This window comes from Dryas octopetala, chromosome 3 (genome assembly GCF_963921425.1).
Source record: "Dryas octopetala chromosome 3, drDryOcto1.1, whole genome shotgun sequence".
Classification (NCBI taxonomy): domain Eukaryota; kingdom Viridiplantae; phylum Streptophyta; class Magnoliopsida; order Rosales; family Rosaceae; genus Dryas; species Dryas octopetala.
The window spans coordinates 26,355,088-26,367,908 of record NC_141368.1 but is presented as its reverse complement, the minus strand read 5'-3'; the positions used below and the strand labels follow the sequence as shown (position 1 = coordinate 26,367,908).

The following is a 12,821-nucleotide window of genomic DNA, read 5'->3' as shown; positions in this document are numbered from 1 at the left end:
TAGCTCCACCTTGATCCAAATGGACTAGCTTGCTAAATTGATTATCCAAATTGAATGGAGGTGGGCAATTTGTGGGGGAGGCTGATCTAGAAAGACACTTCTCAGGCCCAAAGTTTAGCCCATAAAAGGCAAAGCCCATCAGCTACACTATTTCGTTCATGATAATCCTTAAAGTCCAAGTTTCTCACCAACATTAACTGACAACTCTTGATAAGCAAACATGAATTCTTTCAAAATCATCTTATATTGACTGGTTATCCACCACCACCGGCTCCATGGAGCCACACCTCCTTCATCCCACTAACCTGCGCTTCTCTCCCTCAACTTCCTTAACCGCCACCACATATTCTTTAACACTCCACGGTGAACATACCCACAAACCGAAGCCACCAATCCACTGTCTCCATTTGGCAAAACGGAGCTCCGACCCGTCTCCAATAGGCCTCCAGAAGGACCCCAAGAAGGAGCTTTCTCGGATTCTGAGAACAGACGCTGCTGTTAGAAACATTGGGAGGAAATTGAACTCCAAGAAGTACAATAATCTTTGGCCTAAGGCTGTTTTGGAGGCTTTGGATGAGGCCATTGGGAACAATCTGTGGGAGACTGCTCTCAAGGTTTGTGGGACTTCTTTCATTTCTTCTGTTTGTTTCGGGTGTGGGTTTTGGTTTCTGTGTATGTTGGATTTTTAATTGTTTGGGTTTTGGGTTTATGAAGTAAGTCCAGCCTCTGTTTATTTTATTAGAAATAGTGAGGTAAGTAATGAGAGTGTAAGTGTGACAGCCTCTTTGAAATGAAAAGTTGGCAACTTTATTTTTGGGGTGCAGGATTAGTTGTGGGCCTTGTGGCCTGAGACATGGGGAGAATTAATGTTCTTTAGATTTGTGGGATTTTATGGTTTTTGAATTAAGGCTTCTGGGTATATTAGAAGTTCAATTTTCTCAGTTGGTTTTCTGAGGAAAATATAAGAAAACTAGAAAAGTCTGCTTTCTAGAAAGTTTTGTTAGTAAATAAGTGTATGGTGATGATAAATAAGCTAATAGCTGCAATTTGTTCTTATCTTTATGTTCCAGTTCTTTAATGTGGAATCCCAGTATTATGGTTCAATCCCAGAACATTTGGTTAATTGTGCAAACGGTTAGATTTTAATATCCTTTGGTCATATCAAAATGTTCCCCTACAAAAGTTTGACAATGCTATTGATAGCATCTTTGTTTCAAATCTTAACCACATGCCACCAGATTTCTTAAGAGTCTTTTATTTCTGCCTTTTGTTCAGGATTTAAATTGTTTCTGATATAAAACAATGGTTCCTTTCTGTAGATTTTTGGACTGCTACGTAACCAACACTGGTATGAGCCAAGATGCCAAACATACACTAAACTGCTTATGATGCTAGGAAAGTGCAGGCAACCTGAGCAGGCCAGCTTGCTTTTCGAGCTCCTGTTAGCTGATGGGCTCAAACCTACTGTTGACGTCTACACAGCCCTTGTTAGTGTTTATGGCAAAAGTGGCCTACTTGACAAGGCATTTTCTATGGTTGATGATATGAAGTCAGTTTCTGACTGCAAACCAGATGTATATACGTATTCTATTCTTATTAATTGCTGCACCAAATTCCATCGTCCTGATCTGATTGAACAAGTTCTTGCTGAGATGTCATATCTGGGGATTGGATGTAACGCAATTATATACAATACTCTTATTGATGGATATGGTAAGGCTGAAATGTTTGAACTGATGGAGGACTCGTTGACAGATATGATTGAAAGTGGCAGCTACCTTCCTGATGTTTTCACATTAAATTCATTTCTTGGGGCTTATGGGAAAAGTGGGCAGATAGAGAAGATGGAGAAGTGGTATGATGAATTCCAGTTGATGGGAATAAGGCCAGACCTTAAGACATTTAATATCTTGATTAAATCATATGGGAAAGCAGGAATGTATGAGAAGATGGTGTCTGTTATGAAGTTTATGGAGAAAAGGTATTTCTCCACAACTATTGTCACTTATAATATTGTAATTGAGGCATTTGGAAAAGCTGGAAATATTGAGAAGATGGATGAGTACTTCAGAAAAATGAAGCATCAGGGAATTAAGCCTAATTCTATCACCTATTGTTCTCTTGTTAATGCTTACAGCAAAGCTGGAAATATAAGTAAAGTTGATTCCATTTTGAGGCAAGTAGACAATTCTGATGTTATATTGGATACACCTTTTTTTAACTGTATAATTAGTGCTTATGGTCGGGCGGGTGATGTAAGAAAGATGGGCGATTTGTTTTTAGAAATGAAAGAGAAAAAATGTGTGCCTGACCATATTACCTTTGCTACCATGATCCAAGCCTACAATACACAAGGTATGACTGAGGCTGCTCAAGATGTAAAGAATAGAATGATTTTCACCAAGGAAAATTCAGGTATCTTAAAATGCCTTCCGCTTTATATAACTTTTGTCAATTGCTTTGCACTTGGGAACTCTCCTGCAACTAATTAATTGTACTTAGCTTTTTCTGAAGTTACTGTGTTTCTCTAGTCAACCCTCACATGAGGTAGGCCTAAAAATGTGAGGGAGTTCAAATTGAGTTTTTATCACCAATTTGAGTGGCACTGACTCAGCTTAAATGTTGGGTTTGTTAGGGATTCTTCAATATTTGTATTTGTAATTTTGAATGGTTGAGGGATGGCCCTCAACTCAGCACTCAGCCGCTAGACTTAATGTATAGTTACTAATATTCAAGAGCCCAGAAGATCTAAATTCAAACAAACTTTTTTTTTCTCTTTGTTCTACTAGAGGCTGCCTATGGCTGAATAATAAGTGGTTCTCTTCTATCACATAAAAACTCCTTAACCTCAGTAAAGGTGGGTTTCTATTCGAATTCTTGGTATGAAGCCATGAGACTTTACCAATATGCTAACACTGTCTTCAGAAAGTCACCTCTATTTATACTATTATCATGGCTTAGTGCTAATAACGCAATTCCCCTATTAAGTGCACCTTGATAAAGCATTGTGTTTCTCAGGGACAAGGTTGATTGGATGCTAGTATGTTCACTATATTGAAAAAGCAATCTTCAAATGTGGACTATGCAAACTTCTAGGATGGGTTAAAACTCGGACAAAATGTTGATTACATGTGTCCACCTTTATAGCAGCCTAGCAGGTACTCATAACACCTTTTCCTCTACTTATCTGCAAATCACACTCACATTGTTTCTGTTTTTATTAGTAATCTCTGCTGAATGTGATTTGGGAAAAATATTGAGTGTATCCTGAGAAACTTTATGTTTGTCTTGGTATTTCATAAACCACGTTAGAGGGATGACAGGGTGCTTTTCATCCTATGCTAAAGTCCAAGAATAGAGTTTTGTTGTTCTTTTTCTTTTTTCTTTTTTCTTTTTTCTTTTGTTTTTCCATTTCAAACCAAGTGTCAACATGCTGAATTTACCTAGGTGGGTTGTGCCTCCAAATAAAATTCATTTTAATACAGATTGGACTGCCAGGACTTCAGCTGAAATTTCCCTCTATGCAAACTGCAATTTCTCCAATTATTCAAGTTAATTGTTTTGTTATCTGCCAAGATTGGGCTGTAGTTTGGAAAGTCGGCCTATGAAATGTTTGGGGTTTCCATTAAATGGAAATCCTAGAGCTGTGATTTGTTGGGATCCAGTCATGGAGAAAGTGGAGAGGATATTAGAGTTTGAAAAAAAAGGTTTTTAATGAAGAAGTAGGTTCACTATAATTCAATCTTTTCTAAACAATACACCAACATACTACCTATTCTTTTTTAAAATTCCAAGGAAAGTGTCTAAAAAGGTTCGAGAAATTAATGAGACTTTTTGTGGGAGGGGGTCGAGACCGTAAAAGAGATTGTTTGGGAAGTTGTTTCTTGTTCCTGAGAAAAGGGTGGTTTAGGGATGGGAAATTTGGACAAAAGAAATGTGATTCTTCTTAGGAACTCCTGTACTTTATAGACTTAATAACTCTCATAAATTCCAATTGTCAATATGTCTGTTGATTATTCTTTTCCAGTAAGCTGGAATTTTAATTTCCTTAAACTTGAATGTTTTGGAGGATGGGGAACTTTCTTCTTTTCTCTATCATTCGAAAAGGGTCATTACAATCTAGTAGATTTAGTAGAAGTTATTAGAAGCTTGAGTTGTCCGGTGTTTTTGTGTACATCTTCCTTTAGCAGATAAATTGATGAATCATCTCCCCTCATTTTCAACTCTCTTCACGTGATTTGAATGGCAAAAGTACCATCTTAACAAATTTTGGGATGGATTATTGCTCATGGTAGGGTAGACACTTGTGACGTTATCCAAAGGAGGATTTGATGTAAATACATAACCATATTGGTCATTATGTGCAGAATGGGAGCAGAAAGTTATAGACCATCTGTTTCTTCATTGCCTTGGTACTCTAAAGCTTTGATGTAACTGTTTCTAGAAGCTAATGTGATGTGCTATGTTTGTTGAAAAACATTTTGCCGAGAGGGCGGGGGGTGGGGTCTCGGCCTCATTTTTCTTACCCATGAATCATACTTATTCGAAGGGGGTTGGTGTCTTTAGTTTTCTCTTGCTTTGCATTTTCCTTGACTTTTTTTTTTTTGGGGAATGTATTTTGGTGTTTATAGTAGCTGGTTGGTTGCTTGTGCACTATGGTTGTACTTTTATTTATAGCATTTTAGTAAGATATGTGTTTATAATAAATAAAAAAGGTTTTGTTATCGACAAAACATGCTACATATGGTGGACTAATGAATTTTATTTTGGAAGATCTGAAACTTCCTTTATTTTATTTGCCTATTTATTGCTGGACAAACTTCACCAGGGGTAATCAATATCAAAGTAGGGGTTTTTTTCTTCATTACGTTGATACTTGAACAAAGAGCTCAAAACCTTTATCCACCCCTAGCAATGTTACTTAAGGTAAACTTCTTGGGTTTTCCTATTTTCCACATAATTGCTATCATAATTACCAATTTACCACCATTTTTCTTAACGAGTTTTACTCTACACAATCTTCATATTCCTCAAATAACCTCAATTAAATCATTATTATACCAAAGCACTTACAAAATACATACCATCGACACAAAATGTTCTACATTCAAATCCATCTCTTTCTTCCCCAAGTTAGAAGTCTCAGCTACGCTCCATTTCTAGCCTTTGCACCTGAACGTAATTTAAGTATATTGGGGTGAAGAGGAGAAATTAAGAAAACAAGAACACAGTAGACTCCCGAATCAACCTTGCATGTATACAGCCTAGCCAAAAAAACAAAAAAAAAACCTTGCATGTATGCAGACAATGCTCGTTTTGCTTAGAATATTTGGACCTCTCACTTAAGGCACTAGAGTCCTTTCATATGGGCCAAAGCCCGTTCTTGAAGCATACAAATTCTCTTAGGCTCATCCACTGCGTTGGCCAATCAGAGATGGATGCTTGCAGTTGGATATGGCTGAGGCAATGGTAGAGAATGGCACCTGGGTTTCAAATAGCCTTCAATTGAATGTTTGGATGAAGAGTTCTATATGCACTCACCATTTTAATAACTGCACTCAGAAACCAATTTTTCTTCTTTCTTTTTTTTCTTTTTTTTTTCTCTTTCAAATATGCAAATTTGAACTTGAGTGTACAGAACTACTGATCAATAAGCTTGGTGAAAATATCCGCAATCTGATTTACCTCTTCATGAAGGTACTTCTTTCCTCATTAATCATTAGAATTGAAATCAGTCACAAATCTCATGCCTTGATATTCTAAGCAGACAATTATTTGTATTACCAATCTCGAGAACTTTTGTGGTATAGTAATTGCATTTGACACATCCAGATCTAATGGTAGAAAACTATACTTTAATAGGGAAAAGATGAACCCTGACAATATCTAAGAGTAAATTGTGTCTATATCACATGTGGTTTCATGTTAAATTTTTCCAGTAATCTCATGCATTGTATGAACCCTTGTTAACAATAATTATGTAGGGAAACTGAAAACATGTGTGAATGGAATTAATACAAACCAAATATAGCAGTGGGGCTGTTGCAAGGGTCCTAAAGGGCATCATTGAGTCAATATATGAAAAGACCTAGTTAGCGTCTCTACTGGTCAAAACTCAAAATTTCCAAACCGATTAATTGATCCCCCAACCCTAAAAAGCAAGAAGCTTCTAGTGGAGACTGTGTAGCCATCAACAAACCCTAATGATTTGACAGCTGAAGTTCATTTGAATGCATGTAAAAGTCTGAATTTGACAACATACTTATCGGATTATGGTCTTTGCGGCTAATCATGAAAGCAACTTATTAAGGGGTTCCAGGGGTCCAGGGCACGTGAGAGATTGTTGTTTCACACGTGTGAACTCCTTTGCCACGGTTAGACTCGTACAAGAGCAGTCTTTCGGTGATGATAACAAATTTTATAGAATTATGTTAGAGGGATCATATTTTCTAACTATATTAATGGACTATAGTTAGGTAAAACTCATCTATTACATCAAATTATTATGATTAGTTGTTAATTCATACTGACTGTCATATAATATTTATATGGGCAGTTAATGGGGTAAGAAATTGGTTGAATTACACTTCAGTTTATGCTGTTGGGATAATCCCTTTCTTTATTCATTGTAATTCAAAAATTTTGTATTTATTTTAGTTTGCAATTATAGTTAAATTCGTAATTTCATTAATTTTGTTAGTTTTTTTGTATGATTTGATGATAGGGCAGCGACATGGCGACTTTAAATTGAAATGAGATCCTACGTAAAATGAACAAAATACTCATATTCGTGCTGGTATGGAGCCGCAACAAATTTGCCAAAGTTGACTTTAATTGCAAACTAAAATAAATCAGATGTATTTGATTAAAAACTTTTGAACCATTAAACTAATTAAAGTGTGAAATAACTAGACTTATGTGGATCAAAAGTGTAATTTGATTTGAAAAAATATATGGTCCTGTAACCTTATTCTTCTTGTATGCACTAAACACATTGATGACTAATGTGAGACTTTTAGACCCATCACATTGAGGGTTTGAGAAAACCATCACATTCTTATAAGAGGGACATCATTGATGCATGGAACAATTAGTCCATTCACAAATAATGTCAGAGTCATGGGCCAAAGTGCTACTCATTACCTTTGTTCCAACATTAACACAGGAAATGGAACAGGGAATATCTATCCATTCATATGGAAAATAATTCTTGGCCAAAGATTGAAAAAGATTAAAAAAAAAAAAAAGGACTATGAAATCAAAAAGCAATCATTTCAAGGCGGAAGCACTATTTAGAATTCCACAAATGTGGGAAATATTAATATTGGCTTCAATTATTGGGAAACAATCATTGTAAAAGAGAAACTTGCATGTCTCCATTATAGAGAGGCAAAAGGAGAGAGAGAGAGAGAGAGAGAAGTTTAGAGAGATCATTGTGATATGCAAGTTTTTCTCGTCATTGCAAACATGCAAGAAGGTAATAAAACAATAAACTATATACAAAATACTAGAATGCAAAAATAAGAAGAAAAAAATGTGGATGTAAAAATTAGAGTACGTAATTATTTAGTAACTGAATGCGTGCAAATGAATTAGGAAAATTTTAAAAAATTAATGAATAATCCAACAATTGCCCTGAAGACAAAAGCAATGCCAACTAGTAAAAGATAATACGTACTAGTTTCTAGTGCTTATTATTACTTCATTGGCTAAGGTAATGATCGATTGATGTGAAAATTAACAATCAACTAAGGATATCAATTATTGGGAAATGAGTGATACAATATATATATATATATATATCTTTGTTTTTCCTCTTTCTTCTTGTTATTTTGCACTTTTACTCCATGGATGGTTGATATCGTGATGTGATAGATATTGACAAGAAAAAGTAGTATGCCCAAGAATTATGAAGTTCCACACTCCAAATATGTAAGTTTCTTAGGGCTTCAAATCTCTGTCTTTTCGGGTATTTTCGGGTCATTGTCAAAGGGTCGATTTTGCAAGATCTCTCTAATTCTCTATTGAATTATGAGAAAAAATCCACACGGCTAACAAAATGATAAAGAATGAATGTGAGACGTATTGTAAGCTCTTAAACAATCATATACAAAAGATGGAGGAAAAAAATACCAAAAAGCTAGAAATTCCCAAATTAAAGATGATATCATGGGGATTAAAGCTTGGCTTAATTATCGATTTACCACCCAAAATTGTAACTCATTCCAACTTTGCCACCTGAAAGATATTTTGTCCCAGATTACCACCTGTAACTTACATCCGTGTCTCATTTTACCTTGTTCTGTCAACAATTCCTTTAAAAATGATGACCTGGCAGTTAATGCTGACATGGCGCGCTGGATGCGTGCCACGTGTCACATCTTTGCTTTTATTTTCAGATTTTTTTATTTTTATAAACTTTTAAAATTAATTAAAAATAGCTCCGAATTCAGAAAAATACACGAAAAATTTCTACGGACTCATCTTGACTAGCACTAATTTACTATAAGGTTAAATTACCAATTTGCCCTCTAAAAATTTCCAAAAAATTAGAAAATCTAAATTTATTTCTAAAAAATTAAAATAAATTTCCCTCTATTAAATAAATTCTAGAATTTTTGTAAACTCTTGGACAAATTCTCAAAAATATTTTGAAAATTACCAAAAGCCTGTTTTAGAGAATTATTTCGAGACTTTACAGAAATTCTAGCATTTTTCTAGAATTTATTTTATAGAGAAATTTATTTTCCTCTAAGACCGAGAGGTCTTTTGGGTAGCAAGTGTTCACGAGAAAGGTATTGTTAGTTTTTAGAAGACTAACGGTGCAGATCTCATATTTTTTGGAGTTCGGGAGATTATCCTATGAATTTCCAAAGAGTCTAGAATATTTTAATTTTCTAGAAATAAATTTGGACTTTCCAAATTTTCTAGAAATTTTTAGAGGGAAAATTGGCATTTTGACCCCATAGTAAATTAGGACTAGTCAAGAAAAGTCAATAGGAATTTTCCGTGTATTTTTCTAAGTTCGGAGCTATTTTTAATTAATTTTCAAAGTTTATAAAAATAGGAAAATAAAAAAAATCAGACAATACAAGAAAAGATGTGAAACATGGCGCACATCCAGCGCGCCACGTCAGCATTAACGGCCAGATCCTCATTTTTAACGGAATTGTTGACGGAACAAAGTAAAATAGAACACGGATGTAAGTTAGAGGTGGTAATCTGAGACAAAAAAACTTTTAGGTAGCAAAGTGGGAATGAGTTACAGTTTTGGGTGGTAAATCGATAATTAAGCCTTAAAGCTTTACTATCTTATGATTTATCATATATTCATATGTCTTACATTTTCAAATTTCATGCAACATTACTTCATCTCAAGATTTAATGTGTAAGATCATAAATATTTAAGTAATTCTAAGCTTCATTCGTGTTCTGTTATTTATGTTTGTAGACATAATTATTTTTATGCAAGAGCGGAGAGATCATGTCAGCATTTCTGCATTAAAGATTAAAGACATTTAATAAAGAATTAAAAGATAAACATGTTTGAAGGAGAATAGTATTAGAATGGATGGCCTCCTAGCTAATCATTTTGGTGTTGACCCTATCTTTTGAGCAAAAGAACAAATGAGGAATTAATTAAAAGTTTAAGGGGATCAGACTTTTCATATGACATCGCTCAAAGACAAGTTGCCCTACGGTTAAATGTCATTCTCCCATAAACAAAAGAAAAAAGAAAAACGTAATCAAGTGTGCACACTAGCAAAAGGAAAAAAATTAAAATAGGAGTCATAGTGAGTAAATTTGTGAACTGCCTTATCATAATTAGTGACATTTTCAATGATTGAAGGTTCTTTATAAAGTAACAAGTGACAAATGTTGAGAAGGATCGGATACCATCAAAATATATATCAAGAAATTAAATCTTGCTAGAATAGAATTCATGATGATATAGCATATGAATAAATTGACACAAATTGATGTGGTGTATAACTAACAGTTTTTTTTTTTTTCCTGTTACAAATAAATGAATTTCAGAGTTAATTCAAATATGACAAATGAAATATTGCTACAACACTTACAGAGTTCAAACATGACAAATGAAAAATTGCCACAACACTTTTAGAGTTCAAACATGACAAATGAATTTCTGCTAAGTTAGGTGGCCTTAGTCCCTTCTTAATTGGCTTGAGCCTCATGTGCTTGCTGATTGTAATCCTCCTTAGATTGCTTCAATAAAATGAAATTTCAACGAAAAAAAAAAAACTGGATCCTTATTAGTCAAAAATGCTAATATTTATACATATATACCCAATAATATATACTTATATACCTGTGCAAATTACTTTATGCAAGAATTAATTATAGTTCATCTATATAAAATGGACAGGAGGTTACTAAAGAAATTGCGTAAACTATGAGACTATGAGTCGATATTTCGTCCACACCATTCAAGTTCACCTCATTCAACAAATTAACAAACAGTACTTTTCCATGAAAAAATAAATAGTTTAGTCTTCACAATGATGTAATATATGATTGCTTTTTGAACCAAACGGCATTAATCTTTCTTCTCTAGGACCTGAGCGACCCAAGACTGAGGATTTAAGTAGCTGGCTCATTCCCTAAATGAGTGGAACTGCAGCTAGATTTCTTCCAATGCATTGACTTCGCTATTGTCTTCACTCTTCGTCTCGATTTGGGTTTTTACTCAATTAATATTAAATTTAAGATTTTTATAATAGGAGTTTGAAATTTAAGATCAAGTACTATAAGGCCTTCCACTATGGTAAACCCATTTTTTGTGACCCAAAACTCATTTTGGGTCACAAATAGTGTTGTGACCAAATTCTCACTGGTGCTGTGACCCATTTTGGGTTACAGTGTTTTATACATATTTAAAATATGCCTAATATTGATTAAGTGATGTTTAATGGATCATTTAAAATTTAAAATATAATAAAAATTATTCTATTGGTCTTATTTTAATGAGATCTTTAAAATAAGGTCAATATTGAATATATTTAAAATAAGAAAATTTCATAAATTAGACAACATAATCTTACAACATCGGGACTTCAACAATCATAAAAAACAAGAACAACACGATGATTTAAAGAAAAAACAACAACAACACGATGACTAAAAACAAAAAACAAAAACAACACGATGATTTAAAGAAAAAACAACACGATGATTCAAAGAAAAAACAACACGATGATTCAGTGGGTTGGGGCAAGTGGTGGGTTCCCCTCTCGGATCCAGATGTGCTCAATTAAATTGGTTTTAAGGGATTCATTGACATTTCGATCCCTAAGCAAATTCCGACGAATATTCATCTCAGGTAATGATGATGGAGCGGCACCGGTCGGACATGGTTCTACACCTTCGTATTCAGCTTCTGCCCTTCTAGTGCTCGCTTCTGGGTCTATTGGGTCATCCCTACAGTCATCCTCAGGGCGCTCATCCTCCACGATCATATTGTGCAATATTATGCACGCCTTCATGATATACCCAAGCTCAATCGGACGCCAATAACGAGCAGGTCGTTTTATAATTTACCACCGGGCTTTTAAAATTCCGAACGCCCTCTCCACATCCTTCCTGTATCCCTCCTGTCGAGCGGCAAACAACTTATGGTGGGGAAGAACGGGACTGTGCAATGTAGTGATAAGAGTTGACCATTGAGGGTAGATCTCATCTGCAAGAAAGTATGGAATGGTGTAGTCTATCTCATTCACAGTGAATTTCACCCTGTGATTTCGGCCGGAAATCATATCATCAAAGAGATGAGAACAGTCCAGCACATTGATATCATTATTCGACCCAGGTATACCAAAATTTGCATGCCATATCCACGTGTCGTACCCAGCAACGGCTTCAAGGATAACTGTTGGGACACGATAATGCCCACGGTAAACAGCTTGCTCGGCCATTGGGCAATTTTGCCATACCCAATGCATGCAATCCAAGTTACCAATCATACCCAGAAATCCTCTACGGCTCCCCTTTCGCAAAAGTTTTCTCAAATCGGTCGGAGTAGGCCTCCGGAGATACTCTGGTCCGAAGACGTCAGTGATGGCTCTCACGAACTTCAAGAATGACTGTCGTATGGTGGTTTGGCTAATGGTCATTGACTCTGAGACCAAATCATATGGAATGCCATATGCCATCACCCGCAGTGCTGCAGTCACTTTTGGTGAGGTGTGCAACCCACTCTACCGGATTTGGGTTACACTTTAGGTTACTCCCTCTTTTGGGTCACATTTTCCGGCCCATAGTGTTAAGGTGTGACCCATTTGTGACCCAAAATGGGTTTTGGGTCACATTTTCAGGTGGCATAGTAGAAGGCCTAATTAGATGCCAGTTCCAAGTCACCATAAAAGGTCTTGTTTTATTGCTGGCTAGCTTGATAGATCATAGATGTTGTTAACTTATTTTTTAATAGTTAAGTTTTTTAGATTTATGAGTGGTTGTTTAACATGATATGCTAATTTTAGTTCAAAATGATATTTAGTTTCAATTTCCAAACCTCAACTCTCATATCCGACTTATTATATTATTTATTATGTTTTTTGGTCAAAGGTATATTATTTATTATGTTAACCGATAGAGTGAAATTGCTCCTATACTGTTTACATGCACAATAAAGTTGCACACATTGGTTCATTCAATGGTTGTTTAGAACCACCTTCCCCAAGTATGAATACTCTACTTATATTTTATGTGCTAATATTACGTTTAGTTTAAAATTATGCCATTTCAAATCTCTATTTAATTAATTACATTTTTAGTATAAATTTTAAATATTAAATCTTAAA

The 12,821-nt window shown here is 35.0% G+C and overlaps 2 protein-coding genes across 4 annotated transcripts; one reads left to right on the top strand and one right to left on the bottom strand.

Moving 5' to 3' along the window:
- Positions 1 to 218: 218 nt before the first annotated feature.
- Positions 219 to 6,769, top strand: LOC147292113 (LOW protein: PPR containing protein). 3 transcript variants are annotated; one of them, XR_015121210.1, is made up of 4 exons: positions 219 to 614; positions 1,320 to 2,415; positions 3,019 to 3,158; positions 6,725 to 6,769. XR_015121210.1 is itself a non-coding variant. In XM_086237041.1 (3 exons), the coding sequence occupies exons 1-3, from the start codon at positions 276 to 278 to the stop codon at positions 3,039 to 3,041; spliced, it is 1,458 nt and encodes a 485-aa protein (XP_086093167.1). In that variant the 5' UTR covers positions 219 to 275; the 3' UTR covers positions 3,042 to 4,358. The 3 variants fall into 3 exon arrangements, 1 of the variants encoding a protein (XP_086093167.1); XR_015121209.1 differs by lacking the exon at positions 6,725 to 6,769 and adding an exon at positions 4,368 to 4,729; XM_086237041.1 differs by lacking the exon at positions 6,725 to 6,769 and having other exon boundaries at positions 3,019 to 4,358.
- A 4,789-nt stretch (positions 6,770 to 11,558) lies between these two features.
- Positions 11,559 to 12,173, bottom strand: LOC147292112 (uncharacterized). The gene has a single exon (XM_086236130.1). It carries the CDS (start codon positions 12,171 to 12,173, stop codon positions 11,559 to 11,561), a length of 615 nt encoding a protein of 204 aa, XP_086092256.1.
- Between the last annotated feature and the right edge of the window lie 648 nt (positions 12,174 to 12,821).